Source organism: Artemia sp. Qi Xiang Cuo, chromosome 9 (assembly GCF_049724085.1).
Source record: "Artemia sp. Qi Xiang Cuo chromosome 9, ASM4972408v1, whole genome shotgun sequence".
Taxonomy (NCBI): Eukaryota; Metazoa; Arthropoda; class Branchiopoda; order Anostraca; family Artemiidae; genus Artemia; species Artemia sp. Qi Xiang Cuo.
Window position 1 is genome coordinate 52,447,325 of NC_142802.1, and position 23,294 is coordinate 52,470,618.

General features: G+C 34.9%; 1 protein-coding gene across 7 annotated transcripts in view; it reads left to right on the forward strand.

Moving 5' to 3' along the window:
- PIP5K59B (Phosphatidylinositol 4-phosphate 5-kinase 59B) overlaps positions 1-23,294 on the forward strand; it is a 75,625-nt gene that overhangs the window by 38,705 nt on the left and 13,626 nt on the right. For 5 of the 7 annotated variants that reach the window (XM_089094688.1, XM_089094691.1, XM_089094690.1 and 2 more), the window contains exons 6-12: positions 3,897-4,031; positions 7,295-7,384; positions 10,056-10,204; positions 12,890-13,022; positions 14,587-14,674; positions 18,626-18,745; positions 21,824-22,006. In XM_089094688.1, coding sequence (XP_088950814.1) covers positions 3,897-4,031; positions 7,295-7,384; positions 10,056-10,204; positions 12,890-13,022; positions 14,587-14,674; positions 18,626-18,745; positions 21,824-22,006 — 898 coding nt within the window. The remainder of the gene's footprint in view (positions 1-3,896; positions 4,032-7,294; positions 7,385-10,055; positions 10,205-12,889; positions 13,023-14,586; positions 14,675-18,625; positions 18,746-21,823; positions 22,007-23,294) is intronic. The other 2 variants (XM_089094692.1, XM_089094693.1) reach the window with 2 other exon arrangements.

The following is a 23,294-nucleotide window of genomic DNA, read 5'->3' on the forward strand; positions in this document are numbered from 1 at the left end:
GGATACCAAAGCGTGAGAAGTCTTGTTTGAGTCGTTCATTGATCTGGTTAGTGTAGGCGTTGGTGCCTAATTTGCCGATCTCGAAGCGGCGCCTGTAGTAGTCAATCGTACCAGAAACTGCTTACTAGACAGGTAGAACAGATCAATACGAACGTGTTCCCATGGGTATTTGGGTATCTGATGCTGAAGGAGCGGCTCCTTAGCAATCATCTTCTGATAGGTACAACAAGCATTGCATTTCTGGATGTATAGTTGACGGATTGACTCAACCCAGGCCAGTAGATAACAGATCTTGCTCTCTGTTTAGTTTTCCCTATGCCCAGGTGTGATGCATGGATGCTCTTCAGAATTTTATTCTGCATGCTTCTCGGAACGACCAGACGATCGTTCTTAATAACTATTCCATCGATGACGGTCAGATCATGTCTGACCTGCAAAAAATCCGTAATGTCAGCCGGTATTAGGCTTCTTGTTTCTGGCCAACCCTCTTGTATGATTCTCTGAAGAGCTTTAAGTTGTTCGTCTTTGGCCGTTTCATCCTTCAGTTCACTGAGTGGCTGAGCTTCTCACAACTTCGAGGAGTCCTCTTTTGATGGAATGTGAAGCCGTGAGAGGGCGTCTGGGACAGGAATATCCTTGCGGGGTCTGTAGGTTACAGAATAATGATAGGTTTGTATCTGCAGCAGCATTCTCTGGAGTCTGGCTAAGGACTTAATGATTGGACGGTCCATCAGTGTTCCAAGTGGCTTGTGGTCGGTTACTATGTTGAAGTGTCGACCAGACAAATACTGGTGGTAGTGACGGCATCTGAAATTGATCGCGTACAGTTGTTTTTCTATTTGGGAATGGTTCTGTTCAGTGTCTGTTAGTGATCTTGACGCGTGTGACACAACACTGTTGTTCTAAAGCAGAATCGCACCAAGCCCAGATTTTGATGCATCTACTCACAGCTTAATATTACTGCAAGTCGGATCAAAGAAAGCTATTCTTCCGCAGATGCACTCTTTTAGTTGCTGAAGAACCTGCTCGTGGTCAGGGATCCAAATGAACACCTTTTGCTTCAGCAACGATCTCAACGGCTTGTTTTGGGTAGCCAGGGTTGGAATGTACCGGGACAGGTAGTTGAGAATTCCAAGAAGGGTCTGCTGCTTTTCTCGTGATTTTGGCGAAGGCATTTCATGGATAGCCTTGATCTTATTTGGATCCGGGTGGGTACTCTCACCAGATAAAATGTGGCCAAAATAAGGGATGGATGTTACTTTCGGGATGTAATTTTCCTTGTTCATTTTCACTTCCTTCTTTTTAGCTCTCTGCAGCGTCTTTCGAAGATTGACGTCGTGCTCCTCTTCTGATTTGCATGAGATGATCATGTCGTCACTTATGACAGAAAAACAAGCCAATCTTGCAAAAACTTCTTCCATGTGTCACTGAAATTCGTCTTGAGCTAATTTAAGGCCAAACGGCATTAGTTTGAATTTGTATCGTCCAAAGGGAGTATTGAATGTCGTCAACTCAGATAACTCGTCGTTCAGACATAAAGACCAATAACCATGCCGAGCATCAAGTTTCGAGAAGTGTTTTGCACCCTGGTGCTTCTGGGTCGCTTCATCAAATGTCGGCATCGGGTGATGAGGCCTCGTGATCGCCTTGTTTAGGTCATGGGGATCAATACAAAGTCTAAGGCTCCCATTTGCCTTTTCCACAACAACTACAGAGTTAACCCAGTCGGTTGGGTGGGTGACTTTCTCAAATATGCCTAGACTTTCCATGCAGTCATGCCCTTGCTTGAATTTCGTTTGTAGTGTAAGGGGAATCCGTCTTGCAGGCTGCACTGATGGATCAGCTCCTTCTGGAAGGACTATTTTGCAAGTCCCTTCAATTTTGCCCACTCCTTCGAACAACTATGAAAATTCATCTAAGAGTCGGCTTGTATATGCTGGATTATTCTGAAGGCTGAGGACTAGTTTGACAAGGTTCAGCTGCTGACTTGCACCATAGTCCAGTATTGGAGTTGGAGCAGACTGCACAGCGAAGAATTCAAGCAAACCTTGACTATGATCCTTGTATGCACATTTCAATCTGCAAGTGCCAATTACTGGTATCTTTTGACCAGACCAAAGAAACTAGTAAGGACATGATTAGTTGCGTACATTTTCGGCTGTGATTTCAGCTTGTCGACGAAGTGCTTTGGAATTATATTGGCTTGTGCCCCAGGGTCAATCGTGAATCGAACACTAATCTGCCCATCGATTCTTATGCTTGCATATGGCTGATCATCTCCATTGTCTGCTGAGTTTTTTTTTTTTTTTTTTTTTTTTTTTTTTTTTTTTTGACCAAGTAATTACCCGTAATACATTAAAGTGTTCATCATCTGTAGTCTGATGTGTAGATTCAATAACATTGGCACTTTTCTTCGCACTGTGACAAACTTTAGCAAAATGATTTTGTTTGCCACATTTACTACAGGCGTTCCCCCTAGCAGGGCAGTTGTGACTCACTGAATATTGACCACCACAGAAATAGCAATCAGATTTGGATGCTTTCTGGATGCATGAGTTCGGGTTTTTCTTAATTGTATCAACATCTTGTTTGATTGCTGGGTTGTTCATGCTGCCTTTGGCAGACATTGTTCTCAGTTGTGCCTGGGCTTCAGTGTATGTTCTGGCGATTTTGATAGCTTCAGCTAATATCAGCGCTTATCCTGTCTGAAGAAGTTTTTCCCTGATCCTCTGATTGTTCGTTCCACGTACCATTTCGTCCATGGTATCAGCTGCATAGGAACAGTCACGTACAAGAATCATGAGTTTGATAACATATTGTTCAATGGTCTTGCTATCATTTTGATCACGCTGATGGAACGCATACCAAGAGAAAATTGGGTTAGCTTTTGGGCTGAAATAATCATCAGACTTCTGCAGGTATACATTAATCTTGTTTTTTCTGCATCAGCTAATGTCCAGCTTCTGAATATGTCACGTCCTTTTTCTCCCAGCCAGATTAACAGGTATGCACACTGCACTTTCTCCGACTTTCCCAATTCAACTGTAGATAATGGCGGTGTCCATGTCCGTCTATTTTGACACCATGCAACAAGCGTAGCTAACAAACGCAGATAAGCAGGCTCAAGTGTTTAATTCAAAACCCAGGACACAACTTGCAAATAAGCACACATAAGCAAAAGCAAAGCAAGCAATTGAATAGCAAATACAAACAAAATAAAGCACTAATTTCAAGCTAGAATGTTACAGAACCTCCTTACGTAAGGGCCGGGATGCTTGCATGTATTTTCGTTATAAAAGATGTTTGAAAAAAACAATTACGTTGAAATTAATTGTATCAGTGAAACTGAAAATGAGTACTTTTTTTCTTGAGGCTGTTTAGATGTAAACATTATCTTTGGTTACGTTCGATTTTTTTAATTTAATATTTATCTTTTATGTAAATCTTGAAGTAGTTTCATCATTTCCTGCTTCTTATTTAAGTCCATGGTTAATTTCAGTGTCAAACTTGAATTTGCGGGATGTTCTTTTTGGAATCATCCAAAGAAATAGAACTCACCTGTGGTGAAATGAAGCATATACAGGGAAATGGCTAAACTTAATAAGGGTTGATTTCCTTGTATTTTGTAAGGATTAAGCTTGTGAGGTTTTTCCAAATCGCAGTTACTGTTTCGTCTTCCTTGTTTCTTAGATTTAGAAAGCCATCACTTAAATTTGTGTTCTAAGAATATTTCAAAGTTATTCGTTGAATGGTTTAGCTGTTATTTGAATATAAGACCAACAGACAAACACATTCTAAGACTTGTATTTATAGAGAACTAGTGAAAGAGTTGCGTCCTTGATGATTCGTGCTTGGTAATGAATTTACAATCATACATCTATTATTATTTTTTTCAGGCTTCCAAGGAAGAAAGATCAAAGAAATCTCCAACTTTCAAGGACCTTGATTTCATGGAGATCCATCCAGAAGGAATCCTACTGGAAAGCGAAACCTATGATGCCCTTATGAAAACGATGAATAGAGATTGCAGGGTATGTTCCGTTCGTTCTTCTTTTCATTTCCATCACTTGTTAGCTCTAGCCTTTTTTTTATATGTTTGTTTTTTTGTGTCGCTCAAAAGATTAAGGGACACTGGGAAAGGTTGAACGTCAGTAACCTAACCTGGTTTAAATAGCATATAAAAATGGTAGTATAAATCAGAAACTGATGGAAAGTGCACCCTCCTGTCTGGTCTTCAAGGAGAGAAAAAAAATTCATATAGTGGCACCTTGAAAAATCGGAAAATTGGGCTTTTTTAGATGCCACCAGGTACAGCTTATGTAGTATAAGAAGATATTTGTATTGCTGCTTCGTCTGTTGATTTTGTTATGGGCACTTTTTCTGTTTTTGTTTTTGCTATTATGCTGCTTAGCTACTGTATGCGGCGCTAATATATTTTATCCCCATTGCTTTTATCCTCATGTAACAAAGGTATGATTCCATTTTGTCTCCTATTTTCTTTGAGTTTCGGCATAGACATTTAAATGGTACCCATGTGAGTTGAAAAAAAAAATTGGTTATAGGGACGATGCTGACGCGCAGTGTGCATCAAATCTTGTGGATTTAATCATCAAAATATGCTTCGAACCATGAATGCGAAAATAAATGATTTGATTGGAAGGATAGTTGTAGGCTACTCCGTAAGACCAACAAGTTGTTGATTTAAATTTGAAAATTGGGAAAATCTGCTTGAAATTTTCCTTACTGTTTTGGTTGGATTAGGACAACTGTCTCCTAATAAAGAAAATAGCTAGTATATCTTTTATATTAAGCTTTCGATGTTTAATTTAGTAAGTTTCAGTAAGAACACAAAATTGACGAAGCGGAATCCTATCAATTATGAGAATTGGGGAAGACTGCTAAAACCTTGAAAAAAATACTAGCAGACATAATAGTGTAGGTATAAATCAAATTTCTCTACTGTATAGAAAAACCCTGCGTTTATTTAGTATTTAATTAGTTATTTGATTTGTATGGAACAGTAAATTCTACAATCAAAAGCTAGAAAAAGATTGCCAGTTGTGCCTGTTGGTACAGGGTTGAAAGCTCGGACTAGTTACAAGGGAATGTTGGGGTCTACTCAGAAATAACAAAATAAGTCAGAACCCGGTGCGTAAATTTAGTTAAATCCATGTACCAGAATTTAGAAGTTGGGGTGCAAAAACGATTTAGATCGAAGCTGTATAAGTTTAGTCTCGACTCTGTGAATACAACGTTGTTTTTTGTTTTTTTTTTGTCCCTGTTCGGAACTCTTATTTGTTTCGACTCTGTGAAAAAATAAGCTAAACCAAACATACTTACTTGGATGGCGTGCTGAACCTTGTGTGAGCCAGAAGCGTGTAAAAATTTTTGAATCTGAACGATTTGAGGACAAAAGTGGGCCAGATGTCTTGATTGTTGATTTGATAAGGCCTGACTTGATTGTTCATTTTAGTTTGTCCGATTTAGCTTTGCAATTTCTGTTCTTTATAAGTTTGGCTTAATTATTCATTTAATTTCTTGGGATTTTGTGTTTCATCTTTTGTTTTTCATTTGTTAAGTTTGACTTAACTTTATTTCTACGCATTTCAGGTTTTAATATCATTGTTTTTGACAAAATTATTTTTGGAAACGTTTTTTTTCAATTAATTGGTATAATCGTTGGTTCGTAGTCGAGTTTCGGCTTCATGTATCGTTTCCACAGCTGATGTTTCAGGAGCTATAAGATTAAAAAATCGGATTTGAAACCGCGTCAAATGCAGAATAGTGTTAATGTAGTGACACAAAGGACCAGGAATTGGTCACATGATAACTTGCTCTTGGAGATATAAATTCATACGGGTTACAATGCTTCCAGACATTGATATTAAATTTTTCTGGATCCATTGCCACGGTTTTAACGAAATGTCTGTCATACGACCAAAACAGATCAATAAATAAGAATAACACTAGATTTTCCTCTTCAAGCTCCAGTATGTCTATGGAGTTTAATCAAGACCTGTCCCAGGGAAAACATTCATTCCATTCAAACGAACATGCTAAGGGAACTGACATTAATGGGGGTGCTACCATTTCGACTAACCGTCACAATGTGTAAACGTCATAACATCTAACCATCAGAACCACTAACCGTCATAACATCGAAAATTTTTTTATAAGTTTATATAATAGTAATAAGTATATAAGCACATCAGGGGGGGGGGTAAAGCATAGCATATATTAAATACGTAACCTAACCTAGGTACACTTTCCCCTCTAAGCCCCAAAAAACTAAAAGTTTTAAAATTTTAGATGTTATGACGGTTAGTGGTTCTGACGGATTTTTGTGTCGATGCTATGACGGATTTTGTCAATGTCCTGACGTTAGTGGTCCTGACGGTTAGATGCTATGATGCCTTTCCACATTAATGTCATCCACATGTTCAAGTGCGGGCACAACTGTACTTCTTTAGTCGCTTTTGCTGCCCGTCGATATTTAGACTCCTCCTGTTTCACTCCCGTAATGCTCTTAATGCTCTCAATTTCAAAAATGTCTTTTGTGGCAATGTCTAATGCTTAACATACTCGAATCTACTGATAAAGCCTAATTTCAAGTGAAAACTTGGGATTGCTTTGAAACATACTCTCAATCTGTTTAGTTTAATTTGTCTCTGTTTTTCCCGCGTGAGTCTGGCACAAAAGTATATCCCTCATTATTAAAAAAAAAATTAGCTTCTCTATTATTAAACTTAAATGAAACAAAAACAAAAAAAACAGACATACTAAATACATGTCTGAACCAAATTAATAGAAGCGGTTTATAACTTAAAGGTGACAATTGTCCTGTCTTTTTAAATGTAATCGGGTTTCCGGCCACAATTTGAAAAAGTTTCTGGAAGCTCAACCTTGGATCCCTCATGGAAACTCGTGTGGTCTTGCAGATGAAGCAAAATAAAAATTAATCATTTTGGTGAAACGGAATTTATAGACTGAATACGGCAGACTTTAAGAAGTCTAGGTCTTTTGGGAAAAAATCTCGAAATTTGGGAATAGATCTCCTCGGGAGGTTTTCGTGGAACACTTTGAAAAATTAACTCCTTTATAATCTGATTTACTATAATAAATAAAAGAAATTAGAACATGAAAATTCTCTCATATAATCTCAAAAATATTTTGTCTATCTATTTCTAGTTATTTTCAAGACAAAACGCCGGAGTTTAGGCTCTTGATTTACCTTGACATTAATGCATATCTTTTTGTTACGTTTTTCCACCTAATAAAAATATTATTGTTCCAGGTATTAGAGTCATTCAAAATCATGGATTATTCGTTGCTAGTTGGTGTGCACAATGTTTCAAAAGCTAGAAATGAACCAGTTATTGAGGAGGTACTTGCTAACATTTTTTCTAGGATTCAGTATAGTAAGTCGAACCATAGCGTTACTTAAGTCAAATGCTTTAAAAAAAAATGTTTAAAAGACTACGCTTATTTTTTTTTTTTTGTGTGGCCGCTTCCTCCTCAACCATCCCCAACTCCACCAGGCCTTCCTAAAAATGTTGATTGTTGAATTGTGATGTATGTACGAATTTTTATGCTCTTGCATTACCCTTAGGGACGTCCTTGAGTATTTTCTTGGATAGGTGAATCTTGGATAATACGCTAATGGTAAACCGTCATTTACATGCGGATTTGTTTATTTGCATAAACAGAGTAAAGATAGCAGACTGAGAATTCAATAGATTCTTCAGATATATATATATATATATATATATATATATATATATATATATATATATATATATATATATATATATATATATATATATATATATATCATTAAAGCTTTTCCATACATGTTTTCCCGTTCGCCGCAAGATGTGCTCAAGGCAGCTTATTATTTGAATTAGGTCATCAGAAATTCTAATTTTTTCTTTACCTATTAAGTTGTATATTTTTACACACTTTACATATTGTGTCTATCCTTTTAGCTTTATGCGGCCTGATTGTCCACTAGATTTTATTATTTAAATAGAAAGTTCTTAACCATGCCAAATTTAAAAGATATGATGGGAAAAGAAGCTTTTGGTGCCTAATTAGTTGCTTTTGTAAATATAAAATAATTTAGTATTTTATTTTTGTCTAGCAATTTGTTGAAGAAAAGGATTAGTCTAAATAATTGACTTAGTTGGACAGGAAGTATCCAAAAACACAAAAACAAATTGAGTTGGAAGTATAAACTTGATTGCAGGATACATTTTTGGCTATAGGAAAAGCTGACAACCTCGACAGCTTTACAAAGATTGTTAACCCTATTTTGACTCTGCGTTACTCTTGAAATATTTTAACCTTTCTAGATCCTTAAATCACCTCGGAAGTTTTTGTTTAAAACTGTCAAAATTTTTTAAGCGAATAGAGTTGTCCTATCTCGTAGTTTAGAGACTTTTTCCGCATCTAAGCCAAACCATAACATTCTAAGTGATGACATGTGATTTAACCGTTTTAATATTTCTTTTATCTGGGTTGCAGTGGTAGCTAGCAACCGAGTAAGAGACGATCAAGTCCAATGTTAAGAAATATAATAACCCGTAACTCCTAAAAATATATAAACAAGATGATTATCTATAATCATCTAATCATCTGTATAATACCACACGTATTTTCTGGCAAGAGATGTGATATCATAGTATAACATGATATAGTAAAGATATCATAAAGATAATATAACACCCTTATTGCTTTTCTGGGATATGATGCCAGATTTGAGGTTCTGCTGCCTAATTCCCTGGGATTTGTTATTCGCTAGATCCTGCCAAGAAAAACCGAAGGCTTTTTCCTTTCTGTGATATATTCATACATGATGAATGGTTAATATACACGTTTTAGTTTGGAGTTACATTTAATAATAATAATAGTATTGTATTACCCGTCAAAAGCAAACAAAAGAGACGGAGTACGCAAAAATACAAGAAAAAGAAGAGTAGGCCTAGACACAAAGTATGCGTAATTAATACTCACAAGCACGAAAAGACTGGTTAGACCATGGCGAAAACACAAATACAGATCTACTGAAGGAAGATTTCAAACCACGGATGGCGTTTGATATTGTTGTTAAACTTTGAGATCTGATGGATGGCTGAAGTTGGGTCTGTTTTATTATAATTCCTAATAAGAAAAGAATTTCGGGACCAAAGTGGGAGACGAAGTAAAAATTAAGTAAGTTGCGTCACTTGATGTTTTACATAATTTATCTTACAAGACCCGAACTTCGCAAGCCATTGGAAGCAAAAAATTCGATTCCAAAGGGCTCTTCTTTTGATGTCTTACAAAACATTAATCAACAACATAGCTGACTCATGGTAACAGGAACAGAGTTTGGTCAATGGTAACCGCGAATTTTAATTCGTATTTTGAAAAAAAATACGGCTATATTAGGAAGAATCGTCATTTAAAGCTGATTCAGGAATGGTAACTATGATTTCTTTACTTTAAAGAGCGGCTTTAGTAAATGTGATAGCTTTAAAATAAGATAGCCTACAATTTTTGACAAAATGTACATTTTTTGGGTAGCAGAGTAATTAATGACAATGCTGTTCGTTCTTCACTAGGTTCTTACTAAGATAAAGGCAAAGGCATTTTCCTGTGTGTAATGTATACCATGATTGCGGCATCTGCTGCGACCTAGTAAAGAGCGAGCTCGATCCATAGTAATCGAAAATTTAAAATGCGTTATAAAAAACTCAGGATAGGAAGAATCACCATTCGAAACTGATGTGGGACCGGTAGCTATTATTGTCGTTAATCTAATATTAAAATAATAGTTGAATAAGGACTTTGAAATATGTAAGAATGTCAAGCCGGAAATATTTTACAATGTATTTTTGTACTCCTGACAAAAAATGAGTTAACCTTTTCATCTTTTATGAGCGCATCAAATATATTAGACTAATAGGTGGCTAGACATGATTTACTGTCAGTTCGTAAGACCCTTGAGGTGACTAAAAGGGTAGAACTTACTGAAAACTTCCTAATTGGAAATAGTAACATCTTTATGATTTTAGGTTGAAAGAGACGATCAAATTGATGTTGAAGATTCTTCACGGCCACCTTTAGCGAGGTCCAAGTCAATTAACCGCCAGCGGCTCATTGCTAACTCCACTGCCTTAGAATCTATTCAAGTAAATAAAGAAGAAGATGAAAATGATTTCCCGTAAGATTTAAAAGGAATATTTGTCATCTATTTATGCTCAATGTGATAAAGCTGCTTTACTCCACCAAAAGTTGCACCTGGTGGTTTGGGTCGCTACGGTCCTCCTAACCTGAATTATTACTCATTTGTAAAGTTCTTATCATTTGTTTCATATGAGACTGGATACATTGACTGAGCAAAAGGGATAATTGTGTTCTATCAGGTTATGCATGTGATTATTACCGTGTGTTAAGTCAAGTTTCTGTCTTTCTGTCGATTCTCTTAATTTGTAGGTAAACATTTCAAGGTTGAAACGTGGATATTTATGCAAAATCATTTTGGAATCATGAGAATGGACGTAAGTTGTAATCATAAAAATGACAACAACCAAAAAAAACGGAGAAAGGAAGCTTGTTCGTGAAGGGCGATTGTCTAACCTATCGATCTTAGCTCGCAAGATCTGAAGACCCGAGTGAAGGGAGGAAGGCAAAGTGATGGTTTATTGGCGAGGGCTAAAATGATCTAAAACCTGTGGTCTACTTGAAAAGAGGGTGGCTGTAACTTTTGCTAAAGAGTTGCCGAGTCTTAAATCGGTCAATAGTATATGGATAAGGGCGGTATGGTCAACCGAGTATAATCATTCTAGGGATCAACCCAGACATTGCTTAGCTAAAAACTGGAGTTCTTGAGGCTACATAAAAGTATTTTTTTTGGTGCTACAGCTGGCCTGACTATCCCTGTTTTTGATCCTTTGGAGTAGTGCCAAGTGAGCTACAAGTACCCAAACAGGGACGGCCAGCCAGGATGACTGTCATTTGGCAAAAGAGAAGGATGATCGTATTGGGCAATAGAAGGCTTTTAGAGCGAAGAATTACTCCGATTATAGATGAATTACTCCGATGCGTTTACTCGAGTTGAGCACTGCAAGAAAGATGAGCTCAGAAAGCAATTCTTGAAAAACTTGGCTCCTAATTCTCTTGATGGTTTTGTTCTTAAAGACCTTTGATTAAGAGGTACACAACGTCTTTGTTTTTACTCTATTGAAAAGAATCTTCCAAATATCTGGCTATTTTTCAATCTCAAAAGATCCATTCTTTGGGACAGTCACAAGGGATGTTGTATCACTGGCAATATGACATAGAGGGTTCTCTAGATTGTCCGTCTTGTTACTTATGTTCATAGATCGTGGCATTTGTGTATAAGGAAGAGAGTGGGAAACCTACGGAAGGAAAATTGTCAAGTACAACCTTCATATAACGACCATTAAAGAAAATATCAAAGACCCGATGTTTTATAAAAATAATATTGCGTTTCAACAAAAGGGTGCTCAGAGTCCAAGTTTGGAGTTTTCCTCAATTCACAGGGATAGGACAGGGAGGGGACTATGACATACAGACCAAAATTTTTTTTCGGATAATTTAGTGTATAGCCATCTCAGGTGGCTGTCATTTAGTCTCATCTTTTGATGGGCAAAATAGGAGGATGAAACAAAAACGAAAATTTGCACTGATTAATTTGTGTTCCTAAGAAATGACGCATATGAACCTGAGAATAGCGGAAATAAACGCTGTAATGTTTAACGTAATTGGATTAAGCTTTGTAGATGCTGAGTTATATAAGACTGCTAAGCTATGCCAGTATAAACTGTGTGGCCTTGTGGTTTTGTGTCTGATTTTGTTGTATGTAGTATTAAATTTTCGTACTTTAGTTGTCCTTGTGTTGATAAACTTCAAGTAAGTGACTCGACTCGAAAATTCAAGTACGTTGACTCGAAAATTTGTGTTTGGGTGATAAAACTTAAAACGTATACTGTCTAATGCACAATTTTAGGCATAATTTTCCTTTCATAGAATCTCGACGTAATATTTTATAATGTGTTGTATTATTCAAACCTAAAATTTGTCAATTCAAAACATCTTTTAAAATGTTCCATGTTTGCTCTGTGTCTTGCTGAACAAAAGTCCCATTGGTTAGGCTTCAGTGGTTTCTCATGATGGATTAGCTCTAACGGTGGTTTCAGAAAATAAGAAAGAATCTTGAAAATGATCCAAACATGACTATACTAGAGAGAAAGTTACTATTAAAAGAAACCTACTTAAGTTTCATCTGATTTTTTTTTTTTTTGGTGTGTATAAACATTCACGTATCTTTATTGCGAACTCACTTTCGTATCTGCAAAAATTGAAAAACTATAGTCGTAACTGACACAAAGAAAAGCATTCTTCAGCTTTAACTATTATCTTACTTTAGTCTCTTAGGAGAGGGGCGAAAATAAGCACAAAATAAATACTATTTATATTTTTTCAAATTTAAACTAGCCCTTTTTGGGTCTTCCTCCGAATCCGGAGCATCCCAAACCCACGGGCTCCGTAGCAACATCCCTAGTTGTTTGAATATTGTTTTTGGGCGACGACCTGTAAAGGAATGTGTATCCTAAAGAAAATAATCAATTTTAATTCTTGGTTAGATGGAGGTTATTTATTTATTATTATTACGATAGTGTTCCCTGTACTTTTTCTTTGTTCTAGGTCTGGTATAATTCCTGCATGGAATGAAAGTGGTGATCGTCTAGCACTTTAAATACGATAGAGTTCCCTGTACTTTTTCTTTGTTCTAGGTCTGGTGCAATTCCTGCATGGAATGAAAGTGGTGATCGTCTAGCACTTTAAATACGATAGAGTTCCCTGTACTTTTTCTTTGTTCTAGGTCTGGTGCAATTCCTGCATGGAATGAAAGTGGTGATCGTCTAGCACTTTACCTTGGTATTATTGATATTCTACAGTCATATCGCTTCAAGAAGAAATTGGAGCATGCTCTGAAATCTCTAATTACCGATGGTGTATGTTTTTTATTATTATGAATATTGTTATTGTGAGCAAATATGTGGGATTTACTTTTGATTCTTTTATCATGTCGGTAAAATAATTCACAAGTTTGTTTCAAGAATCTTAATCTTAGATTTCAAGAAAACTTGAATCTTAGATTCAAGTTTTGATTAAATTATTGTATTTATTTATAATAATAATATTCATTTACCTACATAATCAAAAAGCTGGTTGTGAAGTAAAAATTAAGAAAACGAACAAACAGTAATAATCGTAAAAAAACTAGTAAAACAAACTGATCAAACTATGATTATCTGCAGGTGATTGCAGGTGACAATTGAACTCGGGTCTTTTACAAAATTATTGTCGAAATAACCTATGAGACTGAAGACAGTCGGGTCTTTGGTAATTTATCAGGCTCTTGTAGAAATGTCAATTACTTGAACATTTAGATTTTATAGATATTAAACTCTAGGTCATTTATTTTTCTTCTCGGATTGAATCACATTCACTCTTTACTTTTAACAGATAATTAATGAGGCCTAATAGCTACTAAATATACTTAAAAAAAAGATAGCGAAACTATGAAAGAAATTGTACCTTTTAAACCACAGTGCCAATTTTTCCTTTTTTAGGACTTACAATTCTTCAAACGATTAGTTCTTCAATAATTCTTATTATTATAGAATTATTATAATTATTATAATTATTTATATAATTATATAAATATAGAACTTATAATTCTTCAAACGATTAACAACCAGATTATTCTTGCAATCGCAAAGATTTAAATTCTTGGATTATCCAATTATTTTACTAGATTGTTATCTGAAGTTAAATATTTTATTTTTATAGTTGTGAATTTTAAATTATGCATGTTCTATTAGGTTTGCGTTGCTTTATTTAAGAATAACTAATGGGTGAAAAGTTTAATGGGTTACCAATATTTTACTTTTTTAAGCTGAAAAGGGGTACAATAGGAAAGGAGTGGTCTATACTCTATTCACGCGTGTGTGTATGTTTAATTGTATACCCATAGTCATCTTTACTTATTTTTGGTGTGGATGTCGCTCTTATGTTTGTGATCTATGGTGATTTAGACATATCAGCAAGTCCAAGTTTGATGGCTGTAACAAATCTTTGAAAAAACCTTTTCTTGTTAAAGAAAAAACCCGATTTTTTTTTTTTTTTTTTGCTCATTTCGATTACTTTTCTCTAACCTCTTTGTTTCTCATCTTGGGAATACATCATAATTACGTGAAGCCTGAGCCTGGGTGGACCACTAAATTATGAGTTAAATAAGAAGACATAAAAAAAGAACAGTATCTTATTGGGGTACCTGTATTTAGGAAGGGCACAGAAGAAATTCCTGCAATAGTTTGTCCGTGTCTAAGTCACTCCCCTGTCCCAAAAGGGAAACACTGAGAAATGTGTAAGTATTCTGATACTTAGTCTTGAATGTTAACATTTCTGGGAAGTGTCAGATCCCCCTAAAAAGGAAAATTTCCTGATTTTTGGAGTCTCAGTCTTTTGCACCTGTTTTTAATGGCACTTCATTGAATTGATTTTCTTTTTTAGGATACTGTTAGCGTGCATAGGCCCAACTATTATTCCAAGCGCTTTTTAGACTTCATGAAGTCCAGAGTTTTCAAAAAAATCAACACCCGTAAGTCTATTTACCTTCTTTTCTTTTTCGGATGCTTGCTTGCTTCTTTTTTTTTTTTTTTAGCTTGGTTATACTTTCAGTCCTTTATGCTGCCCAATAAAGCCCGAAAGACGTATTGTTATTTTCTGTTTTTGATCTACTGTGGAAATTGTTTTTCTAATAAAATATTCTTCGTTTTGGCAATGAGCATTTCACCAAAGCAAATAGTTACCGTTTTATTGCTCGTTCAAGAATCTCATTATTAATCATTCACCTTCAATTGAAAATAATCAGCTGTAACTAGTTTAGTTGAGGCAAATTAGTAATAATTAATTTAGTTAAGATATATTGGTTTTATTTAAGGCAATTTTTTGATGCAAGAACCTTTAAGGTCTTTTGTTCCTTAATCATACGTTGTTTTAATATTAGTTTGTTTTAATGATGGGGCCTGAAAGTCCCGGTATGTAAAAACAATTGCATGGCCTGTAAAATCTAAAAGTTGTTTTGCCTTGAAAAGCCTGCCTGGTTATTGGTCCTTCCTGTTTTTAAATTTGTTTTATCTATTTCTTTATTTCTAAATTCGTTTTATCTATTCCTTTATCTATTTTTATCTATTTCTGTATTATATGAATAATAATATTGCAATAAAAATATTGTTACCGTCGATTGGTACCGGTTAAAGTTCTAATAAATCTGCTGAAATTAAAATGATGTAAAAATATTGATACAAAAATTTGCAAGATATACCCCCCCCCACCCATAAAAAAATAAAAAGCTCTTCACCATCTACAAAAAATAGGATATTTAATATTTTCTGCATAATTTTTCGCCTTTGCACTTCCGACCAGTAAAGCGTGTTAATTAAGCTTTATATTGTCAAAAAAAAAAAAAAAAAAAAAAATGGTCCTGAACCATCTTTTGGGGTCATGCATTCATTGTGATTATTTGTGTAGGTCAAATCAATTAGCGTGTCGCCAAACTTTACGGCATTGCTTAGTAATTATGATAGTAATGAAAAGTAGGAAAAATATTGCAGTAAAAAGATTAGTTGGTACCGTCGTAAACCTTCCAAGAGCATTAGAAATCTGTTCAATAATGCAAAATGCTCCTGCCTCTAATATAGAAGCCATTCTATTTTTAAATATTTCATTGATGCACTGTGAACACTCTACTGTTTCCCCATGGTAGTTTTTACATGCTAAGCTGTCTTACCAGTAAGTCTGAACTTACCTCAAGCAATAACTTGTGTCACAAGTTATCACACATATTTCACATTTGATTTGGGGTAAGCAAAGTATACTTTACCCGGTGGGTCTTGATGAAAATGTTACAAGGTATGACCCTTACGCTAGGACTAAGTTTTTTTTTTATAACTTCGAATCATAATTCTGATGTTTTATAAGTGAGATATAGGTATAATTCTACGTTTCAAAAGCCCAGGATATTTTCTGATTTAAAGGTCTTGTATTGGTGTCCCAGATAATTATTGAAATATCGAAGTTTTCCATGACCAAAAGAAGAGAATGCCTAGCTGGTAAAACGCTTGCAACCTTAATATTTACAATGGTCGTAAATTCATAAATGTTTCATTAAAATGTCTCTGTGCCGTATAGTTTTATTTAGTCAAGTTTGAAAAGGTAAACAACAATTTATTGCTTAATATTTCTCAGTGGAACTAATTTGGTCTACCTTTTCCTTCTTTTTTTCTAAATTTTAGAAAAGATTTTGTTTAAAAATAGTGTAGGCTATTTATCTTTTGGTTTTGTGACTATCGATCATTAACTGACATTGAAAGACAGGGGATATTATTTGCTGAATAATCATAGCTGAATAAATTTTAAAAATTTTTGAATTCTTAAACTAGAGTTGAAAATATATGCATATTACAAGGAACTGTAATTTCAGAAAATTTTATTATGTATCTTAGCTCTATGGAAAAGCTGCATGAAATGCATAATTGGTTTTCAAAACGTCAAAAATCGTTAAAAAAAAATTTATTTAAAGTCATCGGTAAAAAAAAGTTTTAGGGTTGCAAATTTATATTTGCTAGCAAAACTTGTGTTTTTTTTACAATTGAAAAAAGGAGTGTTTACTGTCAGTCGTTCTTTTTACTTTGCGTTTTCATATATTGCTTATCTGTTGAAGCAGAAGTATGATAAAATGCAGGTGTTTGTATTTAGGCACTTTTTAAAGATACTAATGCAAGTGTATATAAAAACTACATACCAACAGGTATATTCGGGTTTGCTACATTGATATTAAAACTCCATTCCAATTTAGCAGCCATTCAGGTGCCGTTTTTTTCTGATGTTAATAGTAAATTAGTTATTATCCTGTTGAATAATTCATTACTCAAAATATTTTATTTTTCTCCACTGGCTCCGGGGTAGTAATTGTGACTTTAGCACTTGCTTTACTTTTAGAAGAACATGTTCATGTAACTAGGTTCGTGATTGTGGTAAATAAACCACACTGTATGTAACAAATATGATGCTGTCAAGCAAACAAAAGTAAATTCGTATAGAAGCTTAGCTTAAAGCTTCTTATTGAAACAGTGACTTCTTTAGTAACTTCGAATAAAGTAGTGCATTTAGTTTTCGCTGCAAATATTATAGGCAGTAGAATTTTAAATACTTTGAGAATATTATCCTGGTCAAGCTCAATTGGGAAGGATTCTAGTTGGGTGACATCAAAATAAACGATTTTAGTTTTAAGCGATGTTCTCGAGAGCAAGAAAAGATTAAGGGCTTGAAGCTGCAATCACTATAGGGTGACAATACGGCAAAAATGTTCCTAATGTTGTAGTATTATCCTACCCTTTCTTACTTCTGACAATCGAAGGAGAAAACCTAGCGGACAGTCACGATCTGTTTAATTTGGTATCAGGTGGACATTACCAAATTCGATTGCAGAGATTGAATAACACATTATTACAGAAAATGTCTGCAAGTGCCAATTCAATGACACATTTTTCTTTCTTCTTTTCTTTTCTTTTTTCTTTTTTTTTGCACGATAAAGCTGAATGAAATGCTATGAAGACTAGAGGATATTGTTTGTTGTTAAATTTCTGTTTTAAAGCGGTTTGTTATTCAGTTAAAGATTTTTGGCAGACCAGGCGAGGCTCCAAACCAAGAACTATAAAATGTCATACTGATTAATGCAGGGGATGTGTGCCCGGTTTGAAGCACTCCCCCCCCCTGAAATTTTTGCACGCAGAAACTTTGATTATCATTAATCTTTTTTTTGTAAAACCCCTCCAATTTTTTTGCCCCCCCCCTAATACAGAAATCTTGGATACGGTTCTGCTTGTCGGCATAGCATGTAGTTGACTCATTTCATTCAAAAGATTGTTCTTTCTTTGCACGAAATCAATTACCTGCCAGATGCTGGTGGAAAATTAGAATGATTTAAAGCTGTTTACATGATTTGAAATAAACCTGAGCAAAAATGGCAAAAACTTAGTTGAGCACCTGGAGTCATTTATGGTTGAGGACGCCTAGTTTATGCATAAATCCATGTTGTACAAATTTAGGGAGGGGAATTTAATTCATGAAAGCTGTATGTCACTCCTGTACTTAATTGGCTTAACATGCGTTAAGGGATAGTATATACACAAGTCTGTATATTCTGGAAAGCTGAAAGCTGAAAGGGGAATTTAATTGTGGAAAGCTGCATGTCACTCTTGGTATTTAATTAGCTTAATTTGCATTATATATTTGTATTAGAAGGATAGTATATAGATATGTCTGTATGTTCTGGAAAGCTGAAAGGGGCATTTAATTGTGGAAAGCTGTATGTCACTCTTGTACTTAATTGGCTTAACATGCATTATAAGTTTGTATTAGAGGGATAGTATATAGACAAGTCCCGTATGCTGGAAGCTTCTTGGGGAGAGAGGTAATTTGAAAAAAAAGAAAGCTGAACTAAGTACACTGCTTACGTTGCTGATGTAGTCTGCTTGTGTTATTACAGCCTTGAGACATTCCCCATCGAAGAAGAAAGCCGTAAACCGGAACCAGCGACTAAGTGAGACACTTAATTCGGTATCAGATCCCTCACAGCCCGGACCAAGCAGGGATGTGACAGATTCGAGTGAGTCTTTCAATGGCTTGCTTGCTCCCCTCACCCTATTTATTCATTTGCATGAGTTCACTGCTGTATCTACTTTGATTATTCGCTTTTAAAATTTTGCCTGATATAAGGTCAGAGAATGAATGTTGCAAATTCAATAAATTGTATTAGTAAAAGTTATACGTTACCAGAATAAATTTCCTGTAGAGTCTACTATGCTTTATGGTACCGTATTTTTGAAAGAATATATTTTACAGTTAATTGTACAATAATCTGTCTAAGTATTATGACTATATTGATACTGTTCATAGTATTTACTTCGCACTCCAATTCAATATAATGAAATTTATTTGTACATTTACTTAGCTTAGCGATGGTTTTGCTTTGGTAATAGCCACCAATCATTGCTAATCCTCCTTCTTTATTCACAATGTTGAACGTTTTTTACCTGTGATTGCGTGCAAAATGTACGGTTCAGAAGCCAAGTTGATTTACTCAGCCTTTTAAATTCTTTTAGATGTTAGTATCTATGGACTTAATTGACTCTTGGACTATCCTCGGATGGCGTCAATCTTGTCGAGTTTTCTGTAGTTGTTTTCTAACGACTTCTCTTTGCACTTTCTATAGTTTACTGCAATGCTGCTGGCTTCAAGATTAATCTGCAAAAAATTTACGCTTATTGCTTGAATAGCTCAGCTTAAGCATATCTTCTATCTTTTCCTATCTATATATTTAAAATCAGATGTATGTTTTTCTTTCTGTCTTTGTACTAATTAGCTACATTAATCGAGCTAAGATCTTCAATTTTTTTCAGAATAACCTTGGAGCCATAAAAATTAATTTAACCTGTAGTAATAAAATAAGTCTCTGAAAAAAAAGAAACCTCGGAAATTCGGACTTGAAATAATGTTATGGGAATGCCGAAGGTCAAAGCCGTCGGCTGTATTGTGCGGAGGAAGACAGTAAGAAATAATAAACACTTTCGACCATCGAGGGCTAAATAATTTCTTTGAAAGCAATTTGACTGAGTTAAAAATAGTCTGACGTCTAGGATGTTCTTAACAATATTTGGACCATTCTTTGTCCTTAAGTACTCAAAATAAACATACAAAGGAATCCTAGACCTTTTTATTCCACATGTTTGGCGCATTTGAACAAAGCCAGCTATGAATCATTATTTTTGTTTTTAATTCAATCCCAGATATTTTTATGGACTTGATCAGTTTGGCCTCGAAACGTTTCAGTGGTGCAGCAGAAAACTGATATTTCCATTTTTTCCTAGGACCACCCGCTTTCGTTGTTAAAAATAAAATTGCATGCCAAGTGTTAAAAGGTGCATAAATATATATGATACATCAGGGACAATGATTCCCTGTTGACAATGATTCACCAATAACTGAAATGATGGTGGCACGCGAAAACATACCAGAGGAGTTAATATGAATGTCACTGGTTGTTCTTTATACCATCGGTACGTTTTCTGATTGGGTGCGGAGGAGACGTGTCCCGTTGAATATGTAGCAAAGGGAAAAAGAAACTAGTTTCATATGCAACTATTAGCTTTATAATCTATACTTGTATTCTCTTTAGTACGTCGAGATATATTCCTAAAACTACATCGCATCGATAATGAGCCAAAGCGTCTTTCGAATGACGAAATTGGCTTAAAACCTTAAAGGTATAAGCTGAAATTTTAGTTCTAGCGCAGTGGGATAGGAAAACTTTAATGGGAGATTTTAAGAATACTTCTTCTTATAATTTGTAATTTTGCCCATTTTGCTTTGCTGACATCCACGTGTTTATAACTTAGAACAGTTAAGATGTTAAAAAGGGCTACAGTATCTGTTAGTTTTACCTGTAAATACTCGTAGTTGATGTTTATAATGAAAAGATAATCAATTGTATTCTGTGCATAAAGCATAAAAATGAAATATATCGCAACATATTAAAGGCAATGACTTCACAGAGTACCCAAAATGTGCAAGAGGTAAGATGCATTGAGGCTTTAAGAATTCATTGATTACGCAAGTCTGCAGGATAGTTGAAAGAAGGAATCTGTTGGTAGAAAGTTACTAGTATTGTCTATGCTTTTAAAGTAATGTCAGGCTAAAGACACAGCTTTCAATTATGAAAGACGATATTTATAGTTAATAATAACTACCCAAACTTTTAGTGTAATTGAACTTGGATCGGAGTAGTACTTTTGTAGTTGACTTTAAGTGACCTCTTCACCAGTTCACAAAGTAAACTGAAGAATAGACGAAAAACAATGCAGAATTTTTTTTTTTTTGCCATCTCGAAGATCAGATTAGCTAAGCCCTTTCTGCTGTTAAATGGAACGAAAAACTGACAAAACTCTTAACTAGGGAGTAGTGCTTACGGGAATCTAATAGGAGAGTACATTTCTTGTGTAGTGCTAAAAACGAACAATCCTAACCGTTTTGGATGTGGTTACTAAAATAACATTGTCTGGCCAATTGAAATGACAAAGAAAGAAGAAAAAATGTTGCTTCTAAAAAAGTCACTCTGAACTCCAGGTCCTGGAGTTATAGTCTCGAGTCTTGGAACTTGCCTGCAGAGTTCCGAGGCTGGTGTTACTTTTTTTTATGAAACCCTTGAAATAAAATATATACATTTCATTTCAGCTTAAAATATATACATTTCAGCTTAAAAGATGCATGAGTGAAATGGAATTATTAGCTCTGTTTCTTTAATATTTTTTGAACTGTTAGGATGCTTAGCAACATGGTAAATAAGGATAAGTGTATGTTTAAGTAAGTTTTTCTTGGAGAGTAAAAAACAAAAATAACAAATAGACACCGACTGCAGATTAGTGTTTCCAAATGATGCGATATTTGAAAGACTGTTCTAGTCTTTGAAATTAATGTAATGGCCTGCATTCTTCAAACTTGATGTGTGGAAGAGATCTATTCACTTTGCTTCGCCGTGCTCCTCTAAAATATGAGAAATAGACTTATGCCCATTTTACAAGACGGGACATGATGGGGTAGAAAACTGATACATTTTAAAGGATCCTGTGCCTGGTCGTAACTTAAAACCCTTTCTTCATTGTTTTTCTACTTTCTTTTACCTATATAGAGTTCCAGAGAGAGCCTCCTTCTGTCAGTGTTCCAACTTCGACAGCTTCTCCTGTCAACACCGTGAATCTACCAGCAGTCTTGAAAGATAGAGTCCCCTCTATGCGAATTGGCAAAGCTCCCCCTCCTCCTGTTCCACCACGTTCGCCAAAGCGATCAGTTGAAAGTTCGACCACAGCACCAGGTGATTTTGGTGTCTGCATGACAAACAGAACTGTTGTCTTTTTTTTCTACCCTTGACCCTCTATATCATTTTGCTCCGATCCTGAATTGATTAATGCATATGATTATTCAGCTTTCAAGTTATATGTGGATTGGCATGTTTTTTTTCTCCTTTTTTTCAATTTTACCTTTTGTCATTTTATTGGTGAATGGCTTGCTACGTTCTACCATAAATGCTTCTTTTTAGCTGAGTTGTGTATTCGCTCTAGTTCATACCCTCTATTCTACTTTTATGCTGTATGTAATTTATGTTGACTTATATTTAACCTTATCCTCTTTTTTTCTCAATATAGGAAGAGTGACAAGTTAGAATTGTGTATTCTATCTAAATTTTGGGCGTGGGAATCAGGCGCGTATATAGAAACTTATTTAAGAAATACTGATAATTCTTGGGGGCCATGGTCCAAAGTCTTACATTAAATTAAATGGACAATGGAAATTTTGGAATTCTCAAAATGCTATAAAAACATGTCAAAGAAAAAAGTAGTTTAAACCATGTCATTTGGGGTCTTCGGGTATTTATGACGCCACATTTTGTTTCCTTTGTTTATGATTACTGAATTTTTCAAATTTGGTGGTTTATTTAAGCTTTTTTTTCTTCTTTCTTTGTTTCCTGTTTTTGAACAGTTTTATATCTTTCTATTGTTGCTTTAAACTATATTTTGAAAAAAAATCTTTTGACAATTTAATATTGATCTTAAAAACCAACAATGTATTTTATCCCCAAACATTTTTATGCTAATTGTTTCACAACATGAAAAAGGCGGATCGATGCAATGTGTTCTGTGATCAATGCATTTTGGCTACCTGTTTTTTTTATGGAGGGCAAAAAACTATCCTGAACCTCCAATAATGCTTTTTATGATTTTTGTGCAACAAAAAGGATTGTTTGATTCTCCTTGCTTGTTCATATTTTTTCATTTCTGGGTAGTTTTAAAGCAGAAAAAGTGGTTTGTCTTTTCTTCATTTTTTCTTAGATTTCCACGTCAAATAAATTATTATTCTTAAATTAGTGAGCGTATAAGAAAGTCCTCGAAAACCGAGGAAGACCCAAATGACCAAAGAATGAAAAGAAAACATTTTAGGCCTTGAAAAATAAAGGAATTTTTACAAGTCAATTTGTGTGATCCATATTACTCTTGGTCAAGCGTATGTATAAGCAAACATACTAAAATCATGAACATTTTCTACAAGGTGATTAGTATATCATAATCCAGTACAGGATCTCATTTATTATTTTTTCCCCAAGA